General features: G+C 41.2%; 1 protein-coding gene and 1 long non-coding RNA gene across 3 annotated transcripts in view; one reads left to right on the plus strand and one right to left on the minus strand.

The window, feature by feature from the left end:
• MCTP2 (multiple C2 and transmembrane domain containing 2) overlaps positions 1-25399 on the plus strand; it is a 205245-nt gene that overhangs the window by 32901 nt on the left and 146945 nt on the right. For both annotated transcript variants that reach the window (XM_040256994.1, XM_040256993.1), the window contains exons 4-7: positions 16449-16591; positions 17354-17430; positions 17939-18050; positions 22145-22180. In XM_040256994.1, coding sequence (XP_040112928.1) covers positions 16449-16591; positions 17354-17430; positions 17939-18050; positions 22145-22180 — 368 coding nt within the window. The remainder of the gene's footprint in view (positions 1-16448; positions 16592-17353; positions 17431-17938; positions 18051-22144; positions 22181-25399) is intronic.
• On the minus strand, positions 14324-15957 carry LOC120875238. The gene is made up of 2 exons (XR_005723878.1): positions 15406-15957; positions 14324-15124 (listed from the first exon to the last, which is right to left on the minus strand). It is a non-coding gene; the product is annotated as an uncharacterized LOC120875238 (long non-coding RNA).

A 25399-nucleotide genomic window follows, 5' to 3' on the forward strand; every position in this document is an offset into this window, starting at 1 on the left:
AGCCTTGCTCGGACGCTGTCAGACGCCGCGGCGCTGCCTTGAGCCCGCCTTTCTGAGCCGTCTCTACGGAGAAGCCTCAGCGCCGTCTTCGCTCTCTGCCCTGCCCTGGTCACTCCCTGTTGCCCGTCTGTCGGCCCCACCTTCCCTCCTTTTCTGACATTAATTTTTCCTTTGCTCTGCCTTTCTATGCCTCTTCCTCCTCCCATCTTCTTCCTTTTACTCTTTTATATTTTCCTTTTACTCTTTTTTTATATTTTCCATTTACATTCTTTTTTTTTTTTTTTTTCCGAGCGGGGAGAGGTTCTACAGATTGCATTGTCTTTGACCTAACCAGACACCTGTTTTAGGTTCTCTGAGCCATTGTCTGGTAACTCTTTGTTGGTGTTGTTTAGTCACTAACTCATATCCAGCTCTTTTGTGACCCTAGGGCTGTAGCCCACCGACTCTTCTGTCCATTAGATTTTCCAGGCAAGCACACTGGAGTGGGATGCCTTTTCTTCTCCAGGGGATCTTTCCAACCCAGGGATTGAACCTGGGTCTCCTGTATTGGCAGGCGGATTCTTTACCCCTGAGCCACCAGAGGAACAAGCCCCTGTGGTAATAACTCTTAGGGGGGTCTATAATATTGAGATTGGTAAAGCAGGAGGAAATGTGATAGGATCAATTCATTTTAAGTCTGACTGCTTCATAGTTTGGCTGATACACAGTGAGAGTTGAACCCTGGCTGTTTCCCATGAAAAGTAATGTGAGCAGGAACATATTCTGGTGTCCTCAAACTGACATTGCTAATGCCAACAGCCGTGTTTCCTAGGCCTGGCACGAGCACCATGTGACTTGGACAGGCCTCTTGTCTTTGGAAAAATGCTCCCCTCCATGTTTATATCCTGGAGCATTAATTCCTGAAAAGTAACAGCCCTTGCAGTGAAATCCTTTTACTGTCCATTGATGTGAAAGCAGTTAGTTATATAGTATCCTTGCTGTGAACAGCAGCAGCAGCAGCATATTAGGTTGTTGCTGCCCTCTGGTGGCTATTTTGCAGTATTGCAAAAGGGAAGGAAAGGGCCACTGTGGCACTGGGACATACACAGCTGTAGGGCTGAAGGCTCATGGTCATCTTCTTGCTGTGAGTTTCAGGCAATGAAAATTCATCACTCATTCATCCAGCCTGAAAATGGTTATATGCAGGTTAGGTAGACGAGGCCAGTTCTGTTTTGTTTTTTTAGAGCAGGATCAAATACTTTTGTAGATTATAGGAAGAGAGCACTGGAAGATCTCCCACTAGTGTGAAAAGTAGGCCTTGCAAAAGAGGTTTAATAAATTACTAAACTCCTACTAAAATGTTCAGATGTCACCTCTGATTTGGTGACAAATCATTTGGTACCTCTGATTTGAATTCTGTCTATCTCTTGCAGTTCATCAGTTGTGGTCTTTCAGGTGCTAAGTTGTATGCAACCACATGGACTGTAGCCTGCCAGGCTTCCCCGTCCTTCATTATCTCCCAGAGTTTGCTCAAACTCAGGTTCATTCAGTCAGTGATGCCATCCAACCATCTCATCCTCTGTTGTCCCCTTTTCCTCCTATCTTCAATCTTTCCCAGCATCAAGGTCTTTTCCAATGAGTCAGCTTTTCCTATCTGGTGGCCAAAGTATTGAAGCTTCAAGCTTCAGTATCAGTCTTTCTGATGAATCTGTAGGCTGATTTTAAAGACTGTACTATTTTTATGTTTCTGCGCTTCTTCTTTAGAAAGGAAAGGATGCTCTTGTATTTGACCTAGAGAGAAACATGCTCCTCATCGCAGATCTGATTAGGGGATAGATGGGCTGCTTCTAGAACTCTGTGTCATGTACCAAGGAGCAACTATGTAGCATCCAAGCAGGTGTGCTGTGAATGGGGTACCCTGAGGGTTCATCCCTCTGCCTCCGGGCAGCTCTGTTGGCTTGGACCAGCCCCTCAGCAGTCTCTTCTCTATACCCTGTGGTGTCCAACAAAAGTGACCTTTCTGTGCTAGGATGGAAAGTGTTGGGGGCACGGGACAGCAGTTCAGAGTCACGGACTCTGGGCACCGACCCAGCTCAGACACCGTCCCGCCGAGACTGTGGGGCTGAACTTGGTGGGTGGGCTTGTGGGGGTGTGTGATGGGGCTGACACAGCCATGCACAGTGGCCGCGGGGGGCCGACATGACCCATGTGCGGGGCCATGAGCCATGACAGTTGCTGTGTCTGGTTCTAGTTATTTCTCTTTGGGTTTAATTTCTGTTTCCCTCTGAGAAAGGCAGTGACTTGTGGCATTTCTGCCACTGTTATTATGGTGTTTCTTCCCCATTCCTCGATAATGTGACCCTCTTTTTGCATACCTTTTGCTTTTCTCTTTAGATTTTGTACCCCTCAATGCCCTGCCCGCTGCCAGCAGGGCAGATGGATGGTTCAGGGTGTTTTCTAAGACCGGTTTCTGCTTTCTTGCCGATGTGACAGCAGGAATGAAAGAGACGCTAGTTTTTAGTGGTGCAGTATTTGAATGAGAACTCCATTGTGGATTGATGGTTTTATTTTCTTCATCTTAAATTTGACTCAGAAAATATCCTTCAGGTTTCATAGCAACCAACATGGAAAACCTTGGTGTTGGAATGTTTCACTGAATCTTCTCCACTGACCTGATTTTTTGTTTTTTAATATTGAGTTCTAAAATAAAATAGGATCTGGCTTCAAAGAACTTGATTATTTGCTGTTGTTATCTGCCATATATTTTTCTGTATTATATAATTTTTTTTATTTTGAAAAGAAACGAGACACTTAATAGTACACCCTTCTTTGTTTAGTTAATATTCCCAATTAGGCTGTCATTCCAGATTTTAAGTAAGTAGTAATAATGCTACAGTACACGTTGCTGTGTGTCAGACCATATCTTTGCAGGTCATTTATTGCAGTGAAGTCGATGTTTTTGGTCACATGATCTGAATATTTCGAGGTTCTCTGTACAGAATTGCCAGTTCACTCTTGAGAAACTCTCCTGTTTGGCTCACCCAGCAGGGGCATGCGATTTATCCACTTCCCGTTTCTCACCAACACTGTGTAGATTACTTCTGTTAATTTTGAGAGAAAATAAGTATTGTCTTGGTTTTGTTTCAGTTTGTGCGAAGAAATTTGGTCCCTGAGATGTATTTGTTTAAGAGAGATTTGCTTCCCTTTTGTACACAACCAATTCCATCCATCTCTGTTTCTAATTCTTACAGTTTTTGGATATGTTCAGACATTTTTTGCCTTTTAATTTTGTTTACAAAGGTTTTGTTGCAAACATCTTTTCCAGTCTTACGATTTTATTCTGTAGAGTTTTGTCCTGGGTTTTCGTACCCTGAAAGGCTTTTTTTCTCTTGGGAGAAATATGCAATTATTCTCTTTTCTGTCTGGTGTTTTCATTTTTCCACTTATCTCTTTGTATCAGGTTTATTTTGATTTCTGCTCCAGAGTCAGAACTTAGTTTTACTTCTTGCCAAATGCTGTTTAGTTAACTAGAACTAAATTTTCCTTTCCCTAATGATTTGCTGGCCACCTTTTGATCGGGTCTTAAGATGCAGGCCACGCGGGGGTCTGCTTCTTGGACTTCTCTTTGGTTCCTGTGGGTGTGTGGTCCTGTTCTGGTACCAGTACCACGTCGCAGGTGGACTGTATCGAAAGGTCACTGCGAGTTCTTTTTATTTTGCAAAAGTTAGGGCTTTGCTTTGCGTTGGAGTCCCTCCTCTGAACACCAGGTGGCGAGCACTCATTGGTATGTTTGAGTGGGAGGAACCAAGACACATCTGGCCAGCTTATTCAGAAAGAGGCACACTCAGCAGCAAACTTGAAATCTGAATGATGCAAGCGCCCATTCTGAAATAGCAGTTACATTTCCTCCACTTGGTGGGTTTCAGTAGCCTGCCAGGATCTCAGCAGGGACGGACTTCGCTTTCCCCCCTTTCCACTAAGATACAGGCCAGCATCGGTCGGCCGTCTTTGTCCCCACAGCCGCTAGTGTGTGTTAGTTGCTCAGTCGCATCCAGCTCTTTGCGACCCCATGGACTGTAGCCTGCCAGGCTCCTCTGTCCGTGGCATTCTCCAGGCAAGAAGACTGGAGTGGGTTGCCATGCCCTCCTCCAGGGGGTCTTCCTGACCCAGGGATTGAACCCGCGTCTCTCATGTCTCCTGCATTGGCAGGTGGGATTTTACCACCTGGAAGCCCTCCCCACCATAGCCCTTCAGGGATTCTCACAACTAAGCTCTTTCCTCTGGAGGTTTTTCTTGCTGATGCTGTATACTCACGGGCTTCCCAGGTGGCTCAGTGGTGAAGAATCTGCTTAACCAATTCAGGAGATATGGGTTTGATCCCTGGTTCAGGAAGGTTCCCTGCTGAAGGAAACGGCAACCCACTCCACTCTTCTTACCTGGGAAATATGGACAGAGCAGCCTGGCGGGCTACTGCCCATGGGGTCGCAAAGAGTCAGACATGACTTAGCAACTAAACAACTGTATTCTCACTGGTTGATCAGAATGCACCATCCTCCCCTGCTTTGGATAGTTAGTTGCCTGTCCCTTCAGTGGGATTCCATTTCCATTTCTGTGAAGGGCCCTGGAGCAAGACAGGCCTGCTTCCCGTGTCCACTGCTTGTAACAAACAGCCTTTCCACCTGCCCATCCAAAACCATTGACTTGACTATCCGATGCCTTCTGTTTGGTTGAATGGGATTTCTCTGTAAGGACTGTTTGGATCTTTTTCATTTCCATACTGATGTAATATGTGCATGCTATGTTTTGAGTAGTTCTTTTTACTTCCTTCGTTGGGTTCTGATGTTGCTACGGTGAGTTCTGCTGGAGGGTGTGCGCATGGTTTGCACAGAGGCTGAAGTCCACAGAGGGTGCCTCTCCACCTGTTTGTGATTTCCCTTGTGGTTTAATTTGGATGTCGGCTACAGGGCTGGGCAGCTAATTCCATCATGCCATCACACCTTGGGTTTTTCTAGCATGCTGCATGTGAGGTGGGGAGCATGATGGCTGATGGTGAGGGGCATCATTCCAGAGACTGTCAACGTCTAACAAATTACCTGCAATCTCAGCAGCCCAGGACTGGTGAGTGGATTTGCATGAAGTACCACAGGGGTGGCTTGGCTTTGCTGCACATGCTCTGGGGTCTCACCTGGGAAACTTGAGATTTAGGGTGTGACTTGACTGCGGGGACTTCAAAGGCCTCAAGGCCTTCCAAGGACTCAAAGGCCTGTTCACATGCATGTTGGGGGCCTGAGGTGTATGCTTGGAAGAGGAGGGCTGTTACACATGAGGCCTGGCTTCCTCACAGCCCAATGCTCTCAGAATCTTCACCCTTCTTAGGTCACAGTGCAGGGCTCTAGGCATGAAGTTCCCATGTATGGAGTGGCCACTGTGTCACCTGTTACAGCGAAAGCCTTGCAAGGAACATGGTGTTACTTTCACTTCCCTGCATTGGTTAAAGTGCTTGCCCAGGTGATGGGGAGGGGCAGGCGCCCTGGTTCTTGATGGAAGGAGTGTCAGAATTTCAGAGGTTATGCTTGGGGATTAAGTATGGCTGCACTTAAGTAGGGACTTTTCTGGTGACTCGGATGACAAAGGATCTGCCTGCAAGGCAGGGAACCTGGGTTCGATCCCTGATTTGGGAAGGGAGTGGGTACCTGGAGAACGGAATGGTGACCGACTCCAGTATTCTTGCCTGAGAAGTCCATGGACAGAGGAGCCTGGCTAGGTCTGTCCATGGGGTCGCAAAGAGTCGGACACACCCGAGTGACTAAAACAAAAAGTTAGAGTGAGATGGGTCTGGGACTAAGGCTTGGGTCGAGCAACTTACTCACCATCCTCATCCTTAAAACGGCAACATAAATGGTGTTTATTTCACAGCTTTTGGAGGATTCAGTGAGATCACCCCTACGTTATTATACTAAACTTCAGCAGTGTTGTCCCCTTTCTGTAAAGGCTGGTGTCCATTTCATTAGACTTAAAATTATGCTTAAACAGTATTGTGAGCTGGGGACATTTTAAGTATTTTTATTAGTAAAAAGAAGAATGTTAAGGCATCAATAGCTGCAATATGCTTTGTCAGCATGGGTTTCTGAAACACTGAGAGCTGATGTACACAGAGATCTGGGAGGCTTGGCCAGAGACAGACAGCTATACTGATTGCCTTTCCAGCTTATTCTTACTTCCTTTTGTCCCCCCATGCTTTCTGTTCTGTTCACATTGATATATCCTGGCTCTTCTCTCCTGTTTTCTGTGTGGTCATGCCTTCTTCTATCTTTTACCTGGGTTCCCCCTCTTTTGGTGTTACAGGGACAGCTGTGCACGTTGTCTTTAAGCAGAAGTTTACACCCCTGCGTGCTTCTGATCACTGGATCAAGAAGCGGGGTGCAGGCACCTCTTCCAGTGACCACTTCAGCAAGGGCCAACCTGTTCAGTAATCCGTTTACCAAATGGCACATTTACTGAATTTGTCAGCATATCGACAGTGTTTTTCGTTCATCTGTTTATAAGATTTAGTATATAAAGTTATTGGTTGAAAACCTTTAAAAACAACTTTTGAAGGTCTCTGGGTCATATTAGTTAATTGGCTATGAAGACGAAACCAAAACAACATCTTAGATAATATTGAATTTGTCTCAGGTCAAAAAAAAAAAAAAAAAGATAAAAAGGAACAGAAGTGAGCCAGCTTACACTGCAGATCCCAGAAAAGGGATGACTAAAGACAGAAAGAGAGAGACTGTTAGAGGTAACAGCTAGGGAGGGGCAGAGAGTAGGGAAAGCAGAGGAGTCCTAGGGTGGGCTGAGTCAGCTGAAGGAAGTTGGGGGGCCCCTGGTAGAGGGGGAGGATCTGAAGGCCGCAAGAGGAGCTCGCTTTCCACAGCTCTCTTAATTTCCATTATTTATTCCATACGAACTTTATAAATAGTGAAAAATAGCAGTTTTGGTAAAACTTTATAAACAGTTAAACTAGGCCAGTTTTGGTAACATTGGTGAATTGCAATCCTTGATCTCACTGCAAGTTGGCCGCTGGATGGTCTTTCAAAAAACGGAATTTGGTGACTCTGGTAAATGACATCCCAGGGTCCAGCAGTGGACAAGCCTTGACCAAAATGTCATCAGGCTGTTAGACATGCTGGGCTCCCCAAGAGGAGAGGCGTCAGTCACCCTGGGAGAAGTCCAGGAATAGTTCAACCAGGAGAAAACATGGCCAGCAAGGCCCTTAGATGGTCCAAGAGGAGCCTGTTCTTCTGAGGTTGGTACCAAAAGAAGAGAAGCATGTGGCCACCACGTGCAGAAGGAGGGGCTAAAGCAATCCTGGGACTACATGTTCCCTTCATCTGATTTTAGTGGATGCAGCGTGGCTTGGAATTCTACTGGACCTGAATCTACTGCTTGAACCTGGCTGCTAGACTTGAATCTACTTCTCTTTTAGGAAAAGTAGACTGTGCTCTACTAAGGGAACCCATTCAATATCATGGTGATCCAAGTCTATGTCCCAACCAGTAACGCTGAAGAAGCTGAAGTTGAATGGTTCTATGAAGACCTACAAGACCTTTTAGAACTAACACCCCCAAAAGATGTCCTTTTCATTATAGGGGACTGGAGTGCAAAAGTAGGAAGTCAAGAAACACCTGGAGTAGGTAAATTTGGCCTTGGAAAGTGGAATGAAGCAGGGCAAAGACTAATAGAGTTTTGCCAAGAAAATGCACTGGTCATAGCAAACACCCTCTTCCAACAACACAAGAGACACATGGACATCACCAGATGGTCAACACTGAAATCATATTGATTATATTCTTTGCAGCCAAAGATGGAGAAGCTCTATACAGTCAACAAAAACAAGACCAGGAGCTGACTGTGGCTCAGATCATGAACTCCTTATTACCAAATTCAGACTTAAATTGAAGAAAGTGGGGAAAACCACTAGACCATTCAGGTATGACCTAAATCAAATCCCTTATGATTATACAGTGGAAGTGAGAAATAGATTTAAGGGACTAGATCTGATAGATAGAGTGCCTGATGAACTATGGAATGAGGTTCATGACATTGTACAGGAGACAGGGATCAAGACCATCCCCATGGAAAAGAAATGCAAAAAAGCAAAATGGCTGTCTGGGGAGGCAGTTATTTTACAAATAACTGTGAAAAGAAGAGAAGCAAAAAGCAAAGGAGAAAAGGAAAGATATAAGCATCTGAATGCAGAGTTCCAAAGAATAGCAAGAAGAGATAAGAAAACCTTCTTCAGCGATCAATGCAAAGAAATAGAGGAAAACAACAGAATGGGAAAGACTAGAGATCTCTTCAAGAAAATTAGAGATACTAAGGGAACATTTCATGCAAAGATGGGCTCAATAAAGGACAGAAATGGTATGGACCTAACAGAAGCAGAAAATATTAAGAAGAGGTGGCAAGAATACACAGAAAAACTGTACAAAAAAGATCTTCACGATCCAGATAATCATGATGGTGTGATCACTCATCTAGAGCCAGACATCCCGGAATGTGAAGTCAAGTGGGCCTTAGAAAGCATCACTACGAACAAAGCTAGTGGAGGTGATGGAATTCCAGTTGAGCTGTTTCAAATCCTGAAAGATGATGCTGTGAAAGTGCTGCACTCAATATGCCAGCAAAAGTTTGGAAAACTCAGCAGTGGCCACAGGACTAGGAAAGGTCAGTTTTCATTCCAATCCCAAAGAAAGGCAATGCCAAAGAATGCTCAAACTACTGCACAATTTCACTCATCTCACATGCTAGTAAAGTAATGCTCAAAATTCTCCAAGCCAGGCTTCAGCAATACGTGAACCGTGAACTCCCTGATGTTCAAGCTGGTTTTAGAAAAGGCAGAGGAACCAGAGATCAAATTGCCAACATCTGCTCGGTCATGGAAAAAGCAAGAGAGTTCCAGAAAAAACATCTATTTCTGCTTTATTGACTATGCCAAAGCCTTTGACTGTGTGGATCACAATCAACTGTGGAAAATTCTGAAAGAGATGGGAATCCCAGACCACCTGATCTGCCTCTTGAGAAATCTGTATGCAGGTCAGGAAGCAACAGTTAGAGCTGGACATGGAACAACAGACTGGTTCCAAATAGGAAAAGGAGTACGTCAAGGCTGTATATTGTCACCCTGCTTATTTAACTTCTATGCAGAGTACATCATGAGAAACTCTGGACTGGAAGAAGCACAAGCTGGAATCAAGATTGCTGGGAGAAATATCAATAACCTCAGATATGCAGATGACACCACCCTTATGGCAGAAAGTGAAGAGGACCTAAAAAGCCTGTTGATGAAAGTGAAAGTAGAGAGCGAAAAAGTTGGCTTAAAGCTCAACATTCAGAAAACGAAGATCATGGCATCTGGTCCCATCACTTCATGGGAAATAGATGGGCAATCAGTGGAAACAGTGTCAGACGTTATTTTGGGGGGCTCCAAAATCACTGCAGATGGTGACTGCAGCCATGAAATGAAAAGACGCTTACTCCTTGGAAGAAAAGTTATGACCAACCTAGATAGCATATTCAAAAGCAGAGACATTACTTTGCCGACTAAGGTCCGTCTAGTCAAGGCTATGGTTTTTCCTGTGGTCATGTATGGATGTGAGAGTTGGACTGTGAAGAAGGCTGAGCGCTGAAGAATTGATGCTTTTGAACTGTGGTGTTGGAGAAGACTCTTGAGAGTCCCTTGGACTGCAAGGAGATCCATCCAGTCCATTCTGAAGGAGATCAGCCCTGGGATTTCTTTGGAAGGAAAGATGCTAAAGCTGAAACTCCAGTACTTTGGCCACCTCATGCAAAGAGTTGACTCTGGAAAAGACTGTGATGCTGGGAGGGAGGAGGAGAAGGGGATGACCGAGGATGGGATGGCTGGATGGCATCACCGACTCGATGGACGTGAGTCTGAGTGAACTCCGGGAGTTGGTGATGGACAGGGAGGCCTGGCATGCTGTGATTCATGGGGTCGCAAAGAGTCGGACAGGACTGAGCGACTGAACTGAACTGAACTAAGGGAAAGTTGTTTCTTCTGTCCCATGGGACTCAGGAAGAGTGGCCTTTGAATTTCTATATAGCCTGTAATGGTCTCTGGAGGCGCCTGTTAAGGAATTTACAGTTTAAATGTCATACAGAGTGAAGTCAATCAGAGAAAAGCAAATATATATTAATGCATACAAGTGAAATATAGAAAAATAGTATATATGGTCTTATTTGCAAAGCAGAAACAGAGATGCAGACATAGAGAACAAACATAGATACCAAGGGGAGGGGGGTCAGTAGGATGAATTGGGAGATGAGGATTGACACGTAGACACTGCTGATCTCATGTATAAAATAGTTAGCTAGTAAGAACGTACTGCATAGTACAGGGAACTCTACTCAGTGCTCTGAAATCCAAAAAGAAAGGGCACACACACACCCACCCAAGGATGGGCGATTCACTTTGCTGTACAGCAGAGACTTCACACGGCATTGTAAAGCAACTATGCTCCGATTTAAAACTCCAGCTGCAGTTGGACACAGTTTAACCTGGAAATCTCAGTGTAACTGCTAGAGGGCAGCAGCCGCTGTTCAGAAATCATCACTCGGTTGTTCTCTCCAAATCAGGTCTGTTTTTTATTTGGCTAGCCTCAGAGAAAGTTAGAACTTATGGATCCCTTATAAAAACAGCTCAGATTTACTTTTTTTTTTTTAACCTTCTGGCAAGAAGAGAATTCTAAATAAGTGTATGAATTGTAAAGAGTCTAAGCGTATGTGCATAAATAAAATAATAGTCACTTATTACTCTGAAGCCAGAGGATAGAAAAAACGTTGAATGTATGCTTTTGATATGTGTCCAAATACTGTTTATGCAGTGTGAATTCATCTATATGTATCTCAAGTTCCCTAACGACTTAGTAAATAATTGTTGACTTGGAACTGAACTCTTAGGACCCTCTGACAGAAGTATTCAGACAGCTCCTTCCTTCTACAGGTGAAGATAGTAAGGCCTAAGGAAATCACAGTGCCTAAGGTTATATGGTTATTAAAAGGAAGGTCTGGGAATGTAACCCACCATGCCCGTCTTACTTTATTCATTCATTTATTCACATCTTCATCAAATTCAACTACTATGCATATGAGATAACTCTGGGCATACATCCTACCTTCCAGAACTTTGATTTGGAGGAGTTTAATATTATATGTTCAGGTGACCAAGTAAAATGCTTTCTATATTTAAATAATTTTATGAAATACAGAGTTGAAAAGTTGAACCCTGTTTTTTTTCTTATACACTTTAATTTATGTATGTGTCTTTAACTTGGCTGTGCTGTGTGTTGGTTGTGGCATGAGGAGTCTTTCACTGCCCTTTGTGGGCTCTTGGCTGCTACGGACGGGCTTCTCTCGAGTGGTGCACAGACTCAGTACTTAACGGCACACGGGCTTAGTTGCCCTGCAGCATGTGGGGTCTTAGTTCCTGGACCAGGAATCAAACCCTTGTCCTCTACATTGGAATGTGAATTTTTAACCACTGGACCACCAGGGACGTCCCAGACTGTTTTTATTGTTTGCTTTTGTTTGTCATTAACACACTTCTTGGGCTTTCACAGTTTAATGTTTTACTCTACATAGGAAGTTCCAAGTAAGGGAAGAGTAAACAGCTTTTCCCAGTGGTTCCGATGACAAGACCCTTTCAGTCTGTGGAGCATCGTGAAATATGAGTGCCCCATGAATCATGCTTTGTGAAACCTCGCATCGGTGCTTCTTAGGGTCTGGGTATAGCTTTCTATCCAACTCCCCGGTGCTATAGTATCTCAGCTACCAGGTTCCTTTGATTTTGCCTGTTTCTTCTTCCTTCTAAATTATAAGCTGCTGCCAGATTTATATTTCTAAAGCTTGGCTCTGATCATTCTGCTCCCCTGCTTATAAGTAAACCTGAATTTCCTTTCCTCTCGCACTAAAATAATTCCAGATGGAGCAAAGACTTAAGTGTAAAAAATGAAAAACTACAAAAATCAGTGGGAAGAAACATGGCTGAACTAATTTAAAATCCTTTAGTGAGGAAACTTCTCCTAAACAGAATGTTAAATGACAATGTCATAAATAAAACTGGTAAATTTGCCTAAATAAAAAATGAAAATAACTTATTACAAGAAATAATGTAAGTCTAAACAAAGTATGACAAGATTTACAGCCAGTGGCTGCTTTCCTAATTAAGGGCTCATTCAAATCCATAAGCAGAAGACAAAATCACGAGCTCATAGAAAAATGGGCAAATGATATTAGTGAGACTTTCCCTGACAAAGAAAGACAAATGTAGGTCATGAAAATATGAAAGATCCTAAACTTTACTCAAAATGTTAATGATAGAGCAAAATAAAGATACTGTTTTTTTTTTTAACCTGCCATTAGTTCAAAGTAAAGGTTTATGACATCAAATATTGGTGAGCATGTAAAGAAAAAAATCACAAAACATATACTTTCAGTGGAAGTGTAAATTTTGACAGGTTTTGGAAGAATAATTTAACTGTGGTTGTCAGAACCAGAAAAGACACATATTCATTTGTCCTGCATTTAAAAAAATATATAATCATGTGTGAACTCCGAGATAGACATACATGGATGCTTGTAGTATTGTTTGTGCTAGTAAAAAAAATTGTCAATGAAATAAATGTTCATTATTTGATAACTAATTGCATAAATTAAGATACAACAACACAGTGAAAATGTATGCAGTTGGTAAGAGTTAAAAAACTGAGATATCTGCATTGTTGATATGAACAGAGCTTCAAGGTACTTTAATTGTGAAATTAGTGCATCTAATATGATTACATTCAAGTTAAAAACAACTCTTGTATTTTTTCCTGTAAAACATTCTAGAAACTGGTGCATTAGGGAAATGGGAATGAGGAAAGATTAAGAGGGTGGAAAGTTTTCGTTTCATACCTTTCAGAATCATATGTGTGTACTACACTTTTTAAACATTTTTATATAAAAAAGAACAAGAAAAACAAAACCACCCTTTATTTCTTACAGAGCAAAACCATAACTTTTTTATTTTGTGATTTTAAGGTATTTTAGTCTCTGATTCAAAAGCGGATTTTTAAAATGTTCTCATTAAACATTTTTTCCCTTAACTTTTGGATGAAATAAAATGCTTGCTGGATACCACACAAATTCAGGGATTTCTTAATTGACGGTCTCTTTCCCCTTGCAGTGCCAATCCCTCCAGCCGAAATGGCCTTAAGTCCTTCTCTGTGTGGCCAGATCCACCCATGTTTCAATTCCCACCTCCTTTATTTCAGCCTCCGCTGATACTGCAGTTAGCACTGTGAGCGAGCATTGAACCCCCAAGCTCTATTCTCTTTTGACACTTACCTCTTGGGCTTGGTGTTATATATGCCGTGCGTCTACTGTCCGCCAGGTGCAGAAGAAAAGGCTTTGGATGGATTTTTCCTTGCAGTCCCCCTTGGTACCCAGCAGTGGGCTGTGGTCAGAGGTGACCTGCGTTCGCAGCCCGTGAGTGATGGTAGCGGCCGGGCAGGTACTGGGCCCACAGAGCTGTGCCCATCGGGGTGTCGTGAGCAGAAATAGGGACTGCCCTGGGCTGTTGTCAGGAGCGTGAAGGGGTGCAGCGTTTCTGGAGGCTCACCCTCTCTGAGCACACACAGAACACCACAGCATGTTTGGCAGGGGAGTGGGAACCCCCGGCCACGGATGCTTAAACGCTCGCCTGGTCTAAAGCCGAGGCTGTGTGATTCCGTGGCGTCCGTGTGGCGGAGTGGGTGGTAACCCAGAGCGGACGCCTCATCTCAGGCCTCCTGGCTTCATTCTCCTCCTAAAGTTCCACAGCACCTCTTTATTGCCTAGAGCACATTGTTTATGAAGCACCCCGTTGGAGGGGGAGGGTTAAAGTCCACCCATTCAGGTGTCATCTCACCATTTGTATCATCTGGGCCTTGCATTCCTGAGCGGCGACCCCTTTTCAGAACCGGCCTAGTTAAGATGTCACTTGCCTGACAGTGAGGCACTTAGGCGCTGAGAGCAAAACCACGACGTGCCCCCCCAAGCCCCCACCCCCCGTTTCTCAAATTTTCCCTAACAATGAACTCTGCACTCACTTGACACCCTGGTTCCTTGTTTGGCTGTGTAAACCCCGGTCCCTTTTTTTCTATTAATTCCAGACATTAATATTTTCTTTCACGCGCTGCCGCCGTTCACCCGTGAAACAGTTTGAACATTATGTAGCTGTCAAGATGCCTGGGGATTACCCAGCGTGCTTTGCCTCTGAGAAAGCGACACCACCGAGGCCGGCTTGTGAGATGTTTATTTTGAGAGCACTCTGACAGGCATGAAGGCCTGATCCCAGAGTGGCAATTTCATTTAATTAAAGGCCTCTTTTTATTAGAGTCCCCCCCCCTTTTTATCTATATATATATCAGAATGATTGTTAAAATCTGACTTGCCAGAGGTGTTCTCTTGTACTGTAAAACGGAGGGAGGTGGGACGGATTACTCACTAGTGGCTCTGCCACTGAATGGCGGGGAATGCCTTCGTTTCTGCTCTCCTGCTCAGACCTGCGTGCATGAGTGTCCAGGTTTGAAAGAAATACTGCTGGGTTCTTGGGAAAGTCGCATTGACATATGGACACTATCGTGTGTAAAAGATAGCTAGGGGAGGCTGCTGTATAGCCCAGGGAGTCCAGCTCTGCGCTCTGTGAGGACCTGGGGAGGTGGGGAGGCTTGTCTATATAGTGATGACTGATTCGAGTTGTGTGGCAGAAACCAACACGTCATGGTAAAGCCACCTTCCTCCAGTTCACAAAATAAACTGAAAAATTAAAAAAGCAAAATAAAGACTGCTGGGTTTCTGCGCCTTTGTTGCCAGACTTAAACTGTGGGAGTTGAATATGCATCTGTGTCTGTTTGTTGTTGGATTTCTTTGTTTTAAAGTTAGTAGCCTTGCCATCCCCGAATGGCTGAGTTGACACTTGGGGACCTTGGTTCCTCTGTTAGAACTTTAATCAGTGTGTGTTGTCTTACCCTCGAGTGATGTGACTGCCAGTTAAACTCTTCAGGATAAGGATTGCATTCGTGATCAGGAGTTTTCCATCCTGCAGAAACGTCAGAAAGAGCTGAAAAAAAAGAAAGGATTGAAATGATTGAAATGATTCATGGTGGATATTAAGGAGTTGGAAATATTTGTGACAGAGTAGCCTAATTAATTTTTGGTGTAAAAAATCAAAACTCTTATCAGCTTGACTTTAATATCAAGAACACACGTCAGTAAATCTGTGGAGGCCTCTGTTGGGCATTGTCCAAGACACCTGGAATGTGTCAGTGAACAAAACAGACCATTGGGCTCTGAGCTCAGACTTATTCAGAGTCTGGTTCACAATGAATTATACCAGCATACCTCCCAAAATTAGAATTGTTTTTCTTTCTTTGTAGCATGATCAGCTGGCCTTCATTTTTGCCCTGTGGGTTATTCATTCATTCATTCTTGCCTCCCTTCTTCCTCATTCACTGACCAGTAGTGCACAAGGACGTCCCAGGATGCACAAGGATGTGCTCTGCCCTGAGTATGCTGGTACACTTGCACGCATGTAACACACATGCATAGCACGTAATCCTGGTATTCTGTTTATGGGCATTGTTTTTTTCTCAGTTGATCTCAGGAGTGTGGAGGAGGGTCCGTCATCCGTCCTTCTTTCTGCTTTGGACACAGTGGCTCTGGCGGCACATTGTTCATTCCTCTTGGCGTCTGTTTCAAAGCTCCCCGGGAGGAGGCTGCAGGTCAGGGTGTCAGCCCCGGCCTGCTGAGGGCCTGGCTGAGGGGGCGTCCAGCTGGCCCGGGGGAACCAGTGTTCTCTGCGTTGCTGCAGGTGCGGGGGTGGCAAAGAATGGGCACTTTGTCAGTTTAATCTCTGTGGCCCCTGTTCCAGTGTGCATCCCTTGGCCCCATCTTTTGAGCCAATGGGTCCAGAGATTGATTTATTTATTATGATTATGTTCTAAAGTACAGGGTTCTCTTGAGTCAGCCATCTGGCCAAATGTTTGAAAACGGTTTCTTTCCCTTCTCCCTGACTCACAGCCATCCTTGGGAGGGGTGGGCTTCTCTCCAGGACCCCTGACATCGGTGGCTGGTGCTGGTGGATTTTACGTCTTGAACTTTTTGTGGATAGGAGAGTGATGACATTCCCACAATGAAACCACACAGAGAAAGTTCAAGGACCCCATTTGTATTCAATCATAAAAGGCAAAGAAGAATCAGCATTTTCCCCAAATTGTTTCATTTCTCTCCACTCTCAGCCCTCAGTCTCTGCGCAGGGAGACGTTTGTTCGGGGTGTGCTCGGTGAGACACTTTGAGTCTGGAGTGTGGGAAGAATCCTCACTTAAAGGAGATCCTAGGCTTTCTGTATTTTTTAAACCGGTCCTGCTCTCTTTTTCTGTTAAAGGCACGAGTGATCCCTATGTGAAGTTTAAGCTGAATGGGAAGACCCTGTACAAAAGTAAAGTCATATATAAGAACTTGAACCCAGTTTGGGACGAGGTAGTCGTGTTGCCACTACAAAGCCTTGATCAAAAGCTGCGTGTGAAGGTAATCCCAGATGACGTTCAGGCCTCCTCTTTTATTAAAAAATAGTCATTTCTCAGACATCTTTGCCTTCTTAAAAGTCACATTCCCCAAATTCATTCTTGTATAATTCCTAAGCCCTGGGTTAAAAAATATGTGTAGAAGGAATTCTTTATACCCTTGGTTCAAAACTGTATGTTACTCTCAGATCAATCAGAGTGAAAATAATATCCCCATTGATTGTATTTAAACTTACTGAATGTGGAAGAATTATTACTGCCAATGCAGTGGTGACAAGTACTAAAGCCTTTCTCATTAGGAATAACTTTATACTTAATAGAGCTTTAAGCTACCAGTTATAAACATCAATTGCTCTAACATCTGGGTTAAAACTGCATGAGTTGAGCACAGGATGGGATTGCTGAAGAATATTTCACAAATTTCTATTTAATTGGCAGAGTTGCCCACAGTGGAAAATACTAAATTTTAATGAGAGACCATTTAAACTACAGAGAGTGGTCCATTGTGCATAATGTCTTAGTGCATATGAATACTGCTTTAAAAGTATTTTCTGTTATTTTGGCCATAGTAAGCCAAATGGACAAGTTTGAATAATTTTTTCTCTTCACCAGCTTGGCTAAATTCTTCTTTAACTATATTGTGCAAATTATTTTTAGATCTAGAAGACTGAACTCAAAATTCCCAGTCTATTGCATTTATCCATACTGTGATATACTCAATTTATTTACCACATTAATGCATTACTGGCCCCCCTTCTCTTTGTAGGTATATGATCGAGATTTAACTATATCTGATTTCATGGGTTCTGCATTTGTCATTTTGAGCGATCTTGAGCTTAACAGGTATTGTAATTTTACCATCTAATTGTGATTAGTGAATTTGAGAGGTAACTCAAGATAATAAAATGAAAAATCTGAATAAATGGAAGAGTGCTGTAAAATGTGAGCTTTTCTATTATTTTTGCTTTTTAGCTCCCAAATATATATTGGTCTGACATTACATCTTCCATAACATAATTTAAAAGGTGTGAACATAATTTAAAAGGGGTGAATTTTGTACTTATGTTTGTTAATATTCAGGTTCATTAACCTACTTACCTTAAAATTAAAGCAAATATTTACATTATCTTTGGGCAGTAGGGGAGAAGAATCAGTTGACCATCTGTTGAATTAGGCAGTGCATTTCTTGACCCTGAAAAATTGGTTTATTTTCACTGAATTTGGTGTATTCTTTAACATATGTCTTAGACCTATTTAGAGGTAGATTTTTATCATAAGGACCTGATATATTCTCAGGCAAAAAATGCTACCCCAATAAATGCTAATGTCATTCGTTGCCTTTTGCTTCTAGAACGACTGAGCATATCTTAAAATTGGAAGATCCAAACAGTTTAGAGGATGACATGGGCGTGATCGTATTAAATTTGAACCTAGTAGTAAAACAGTGTGATTTCAAGAGACACGTGAGTCTGACCCTTTTGTTCTTTTTAAAATTCTCCATAGCAATTTTTCTTCGATAATTGGGTTACCAGGTGACTGACATTTTTGTCTTTATTTGAGTAGGGGGAAAATTGCATAGAGATTGAAAGTTCTCTAACTGTGATAATGTACAGCCTTTCTTTTGGAAATCTGGAAAGAAAAACCCATTAAGGAATGATCTCTGTTTTGGCTAGGGACGTGAATGTATTGCTGTTATTAAATATATACACTGCTTATGGTTTACTTGCAGCACATCATCCAAAATATCACTTTTACTTAGTGTTACTGTTTCCATTTACCATTTTCTTAAGTACTAAATGACTTAGGCATTATTCAGTTATGAAAAGCAATTTCTAGGATTTAATCATCGTGCTGTATGTACATTATTAAGGTGATCAATGCATCATTTCCATCTCAACTTTTTCTTTTAGCTACCACATTTTCTATTGAGAGTACTTCTGAGGAGATACACATTTTAATATTCTCTGGTAAATTACATGGAAATTTCTAGTTAATGTACTACCTATTAAAGATATTTATAGCATCAGAAAAAAAAACAAAACATTGGATTTTGTGACAATACGATTGTCACTCTGTTTTTAGGAGCACATATGTGAATATGAACCGTAATCTTATTTTATATTTTGGTATTATATGTTACAATTCCAAGAATGAAAATGAAAATGAAAGCATCCTTGATTATAATTTATTTGAAAGGTATTTTAAAAGCCAATTAAAAACAGCTACTTGAGAAAGGACTAAGAAATGTTAAAATTTAAACTTGATAGAATCTGGTATGAAAATCTTAAGTCTGTTTTTAAATTAAGCCTCCAATAATATTTCTTGGATTGAGTCACTGGGGTCAGTGTGGAGAATATTCTTCATTTTGACATCACCTTTGCTGTTGGTTGTAATTTATTTTCATGATGAAAATCATGAGTGATTTACTAGTGAACTTAAGATAGCTTAAAGGAGTTAAAAAACAAACAAACTGCGCAGTGACTTTTCAGTTGCCAGAGGGTCAGTTGCACAGTTGTTATTTTTAATTTGAATTCTTTACTTATGAGCATTTACTTGACGATAACTTTGGGAACGTGTTCTCCGTTTATTAATGAAGAAGTGGCATGGTTAAAACCTGAGGCCTCAATAGCACTGATATTTTGATGTTAAAATGTCTTACATTGATGTTAAAAATAAATGCTTTTCCATCCAACCTAACGATGAAGAGATTTCCTTTAGCTTCTCATAGTTTTGATGGCATTGCCATTGAATTTGGTGTCCGTGCACCCAGTAGGTGACCGATTCCATGAGCTGGATGCCAGGTTAAAATGACATGCCGTGTAGATGAGCATTGTGTTTGCCACATGGTTGCCCAGTTGCCATCTGGTATATTCTGAAAATTTCTTACATATTTAAATGCGGTTTGTAAATTTGGATAATGACCTCATGAAGTGAGCTGCATAATAGCAGCCTGCTTATTCCACTTGTGGATTTTTCTGTAGTGTATTGGATCATATTTAGCAATACTACTGGCATTTAAAATATATTGAAATATTGCTGAAATTTGGAGTTTTTAAAGAGAGCCATTTCAGTTAAAGTTTATTTCAAATTTCAGAGCAATTAATACTCAAGGCAGCTTGAGTTTGTTTTTGGAAAACATCTCAAAGCCTGTCTATTCAGAGCATCTAGTGGAAAGAGAGACACTTCTCATTCAGTTTGGTCCTTCTTTCCTTTGACTCTCCCACCCCCTGTTTTTGAGAGTTTGTCAGATTGTATGCATTACCGCCTTGATATGATTTTTCATTTTCTTTGTTCTTTGCTTGTTTGGCAGGGGGTCTAGGGCACACTATATTTACTATATGTGTGTGTGTTTGTATGTATATGTACATACATGTATATCCATATGTACATATACATTACACATGTATATATTACTATAGGGATGTGTGTGTATATATGTATATATACCCTATGGGGTTGCAAAGGGTTGGACATGACTTAGCGACTGAACAACAATAACAAATATATAACCAAAATGGAGTATAATAATAATAATAACTATGCCTGTTCTATTTGTTCTGATTGGTAGTGTAATGTTCCTATTGATATACTTGTTCAGAATACAGCTGAGCAGGGAATAATTTACCCTGGGTCATGTATGGCTATTCAATTTAGCATGAATATCAGGGACTTTTGGGATAGAGTAGATATCAGAAAACACTTGTTCTTTTCCTTGAGTTTAAGTTAGTATTTAAAGATATATTGTTTTTTTTTTTTTTAATGGGAATAACAGGGGAGACTGGGATTACTTGGAAATAATATGTTTATAAATTTCCATTTTAATTTAAAACCTGATGGAGAGATTTCAGTTTGAATTCTCAGTTCTGTACCCGTGGTCACTGAGGCAGTCTTTATTGCTTTAGAGTCAAGCTGATAAAAACCTTAACACGTGCAAAGTGTCTGTGAATCGACCCTCAGGACCAGGGCGTGTGGGCATGGTGCAGTTAGAAGGTGAGACACGCTGGAGCACTGACTTCTGTCTCTCTCTCTTGACAAAGTTGGATTAGAGTTCCAGTCATGGGCTCTCTCATCAGACTGCATGGGTTTGAATCTCAACTCCCCTGTTTTTAGTTTTGAGAAGTTAAGTAATCAGGTCGGATTCACAGAATTGCCTAACCTCTCTCAGCTACAAGTTCCTCCTGTGTGAAATAGGGATTAAAAAAATCTATTTTATAGGTTTGTAAAGATCACGATGACCAAAAATAGTGCTTAGCATGGAGCAGACACTTGATATAAGGTAGCGTTAGTATTATAGTGAGCAAACACTGGTACTCATTTTCCATTAATTTTCTTATCTATTTTTTAGTCTTTGGGGATATAAAAATCAAATGAATTATATTTCAAAAGGCTGTTTAGAAATAGCCATGTGTATTTACAAGATATGCTTAATTTTAGTGCCTGTTCTGGGTGAAAATATTTGTCCATATGTTGTTGGGAAAATAGAAAAAGAACTGATTTTAACACCCAGGTTGGAGTGTCTGTAACTCTGGGTCACATGCCGAGTGGCTGAGCTCACAGTGTCACCAGAGGCAGTGTTTTTACTGAAGAATATTTTCAAGCCATTTCTGTACCAGCATTTCTAGGTGTTGGTCCCCAGAATATAAGTGAACTTCCCCCAAAGATGATTTCTCTTCTGGTCTGTAATTTATTGGGGAGATGTATTGACAAAGCGGATAGGTTATTTGCCTAAAGGTATTTTTTTCCCCTTAATCATAATAGTTACTATGAGCTGCTCAATTAGATTCGTAATTGAGTAATAATCTGCCAAATTTATCCAGTTAGCTGGTTAACCAGCCAGAATAGAGCTTCACAGTACTGGACGGTGACAGGGGTAATGAGGGATTTTGTTAGGAGAGAACTTTAATTATGGACAAAATTCAGCAGCCTTAGCTCGGCAAATGAAAGATCAAAAAGAGAACAGTGGTGAGGTTACTGGCTGTTCAGAATATTATTTTCCTTCCCTCCCTCTCTGCTGCATTAGCTTGTTTTTCTTAACTGTGCAGGAATGACTCCCATTGTTTTTCCTATTATTTTGAATATTGAGATTTACTCAACAGAGGGAAATGGAATGATTTTTTTTTTTCCTGTATCTAAGACTACAGAAACTTGAACTAACTTTGTCCATGAACTTTTTAAACATTTTCATAATGCTCTCTGAATATTTCAGGTAAGAGAAATCTGCCTTTCTGCTTTGCTTTTAGAGGTAAAATTATAGTGTTTTCAGGCAAATAAAAACATGAATGTGTCTTGTAAGGACCGAGCAGTGTTATGTGTCCTTTTCTTTTCATTTTTGAATTCGGTGAGAAAATGGTGTAACACAACCATGGAAATGTGATTTTCCTAGGTTTCTAACTATCTTCTTGTTCTATGTGTTTTCTCTAACCTCGGAATGTGGGTGTCAGTTGTTTGAATGCAGTCTGCGCCATCTAACTAGCATAACAACACAATCATGTTGTTAACAGCTCCATTTCTCTCTTTTGTTTTGCCGTTTTCACCATCCAATGGACATAATCCTTAGCGTTGGTCAAATCGGAAGCGGTTAAGTGCCAGCAAGGTAAATATAGCTGTTTTCTTTCTTTTCATCATGTGGTTCATCTTTGTAGCAAAGACAAATGTAGACATGATTGATACTATCCAACCTTTCCATGTAAAGGCTTTTATTCCCTCTGACTGCTGATATGAATAAAAAGGAAACATACACTCTTATAAATTTCATTTAATAACAGCATAGCCAGATGTTAGACTTATGCTTGTTTTAGAGGTGAACTTTTATATGTGCTGGCCATGTTAGAATGTTACACTTCAGGATGGGGGACACATGTACACCGCTGATTCATGTCAATGTATGGCAAAAACCACAATATTGTAGAGTAATTAGCTTCCAATTAAATAAATAAATTTAAAAAAAGGTTACACTTCATTAAGCTTGAATTATTTGTAGTTGCAGTGCAGTTAGACTTAGTCCTTTAGAAAGTTATTTACCATTAGGTAGAAGCTAATTTTGGTGCTCTAAGGGCAATGAAAAGATTCAGAGGAATATGTGGTATATTTTATAAATCTTTTTTATACTATTTCTATTTTACCATTTATTTGTTTATTTTTGTGAGTGTTTCTTTGTTTCTTTAAAGATTTCTCCATGAAAAATAGTTGGGTGCAACTGAAGGTAGGGATGTGTTATCAATTCATCAGGTTCTGAAGGTAACACATTGTCACTGAAGTGACTAAATGTCAAAATTCACGTAATGTAAACAAATCCCAAAAAGCTCTGTATAACTTACTTCAGCTCTGCTACTTCCAGAAGAGGAATAATCAAAATGCAGGTGCCTGTGATGGGTCTGTGTGTTAGGGGAGGGTGCATGGGCAAGCTCTGTATATGCATTTAATTATACACACACACCTGTACACAGATGTATACCAGTTCTCATTTCTAACCTGTAGTTGCTTACTTCACTGTAAAATAAGGAGGTTGAAACAAAGATTTTGTGCATTATAAGAGCGTGTGTGTGTGTGTGAGAGAGAGAGATCTGTAACCTGACTAGTCATTTAGGAAGGCAAACTTTCTAAGCCTTGCTTTTTAAAATCCAGAAGAATCAAAGTTCTGACTCTTCCTAAAATGTATATCCTTTGCATTTTGGGAGCCCTTTAAAAATAACCAGGCTAAGCTTCTTCTTCTTTTTTTTTTTTTTTTTTAAATTTAGCTTTGTTTTAATCCTACCTGTTCACTGGGCTTTCAGAACTCTGGTTCTTTTTAGACATAAAATTAAGAGGCAATAAATAATCATGTGAAGCCATCTCAAAAATCCCTCCAACTTTTGTCTTACTCCTTTATAGTCACTAGAGGGTAGGAGAACATCATGCTCTCCGCAGAAGGGAGCTGGCTCTCCCTCTCGCGTATTAAGCGTTGCTGTAACCATCCGGAGCAGTAAAGTTTCCCAGCATGCTCAGGCGAAACCTGACAAAGCAGTATTTTCTCGTTTATTGATTCTGCCGCTGCACTAAAACACTGGTACTGTACATCAATAACCATCTTTAGTTAGGGAGCTCCGGCCTGTGGAAGAGCGCTGGCAGTTTGTGGAAGAACATAAAGGCTAGAAAGAAAAATTGTGAGCTTGGGGAATATTGGAGTCTAGGGAGGACAGGAGAGGTTAGGAAGAATGGCCCAAGGAATGAGGAGGGGAGAAAAATGTTGCCGGCCAGGATAAAGATATCAAAACTAGGATAGGAACAGAGGATCCTGGAGAGCAGTATTTATGTCTGTGCTCGGAGTGGCATCTTACCACTGAGCTGCTGTCTTCTTTCCCTCTCATTGTAGTTTCTAGAATTTTGACTTCAGGGCACTGGGCTCAGAGACTTAATAAATGCCTGCACCTAGTACACAGTGTTTCATAAAACCTTTGATGAATAGAGGTCACTGAAAGCTACTTATGATCATGGGTGAGAGATGCAATTTATGGATTGGTGCAGAATTTCAATTGTTAGGGTGACTTTTTGCTGCTTAGAGCCTGCAGTTATAGAGGGAAAAGTGAGATAAGTTCTAATTTAGCTCATAAAAGTGAGTCACAGGGAAAATCTATAGTCTCTGTGATTAACTCTCTGTAACAGTAGTTAAAATACCCTGATCAGTCTCTTTTGGTAGTTTTAAACTATAAACTGCTTTTTTTAGGATTTCCATTTAAAAATTAGAAAGCAGACATTTAACATAAAGAAGATTATTTAATCTGAGTATATAAAATTTTGCTAGTTCTAAGTGATGCATTACCTATAAAATGTCATTGGCTCTTTCACCTCAATCTTACTCTTATAATAACTTTACTTAAATAACTGCTTCTTAAACTCATAAGTTTATAATATTGCATCACCCAGAGTGGCAGTCTTTATGGACTGTCTTCTAAAACGTTTCCTTAAATATATATATATATATATTTATTTTGGCTGCAGCATGAGGCCTGTGGGCTTCGTTCCCTGACCAGGGATTGAACGAGTATCCTCAGCACTGAGAGCACAGAGTCCCACCCACTGGAATGCCAAGGGCTACTCCATTTCCTGGGTTTTGTTACTGACCTTGGTTTTAATGTAGTGAATACGTAGAGATTGCCTGTGAAAGTAGTTTTAGCTTTCATGCAAAAGCCTTTGTTTACCTTCAAGTGAGCATTTTAAAGAGAGAGCTGCAAATCTGATCTAAAAGGGCCTGAACCAGATACCTGCTTTTTTTTTAGATATTTCCTTTGCATAAGCTTTTCTGTGAATAGATCTATTTCTATACCTTCCTGCTCTCTAATGTATATCACAGTTACAGAGCTAGAAAATTAACAGCAGTTACTTCTCTTATGTCAAATAGTCTAATGGGATAGAAACATGATGATAAAAAGTGGAATTGGTAGGTCACTGATGTATTCAGAAAATCTGCAACTGTACACACCCCCCTTTCATTTAGGAGAGTATTATAGGTGACCATGTGCCCTTGGAGTTACAGGTTTTCTTTATTTTAGATAATTTGCACTGAGATAAGTATTTATTGTCATATGGCTCCTCTTTTGACCTATTGTTTTATGCAGTTATATGACAGCTGTTTCAGGTAAAAGACATCCCTGTGTAGGGCAACATTTTTTCGGTGTGACATTAGTTGATTAGTGGTTCCACCATTTGTTGTGTTTGGCTTCATGTTCATTTAGCGAGATTCCTGTATTATCACAGAGGCCGAGCACTGCAGGACGCATTTTCTCTGCCCCTCTGTCAGGTGGCCTCTGACTGGCTGAGAGAGAGGGGCAGGATG

Source organism: Oryx dammah, unplaced genomic scaffold (assembly GCF_014754425.2).
Source record: "Oryx dammah isolate SB20612 unplaced genomic scaffold, SCBI_Odam_1.1 HiC_scaffold_16, whole genome shotgun sequence".
Classification (NCBI taxonomy): Eukaryota; Metazoa; Chordata; class Mammalia; order Artiodactyla; family Bovidae; genus Oryx; species Oryx dammah.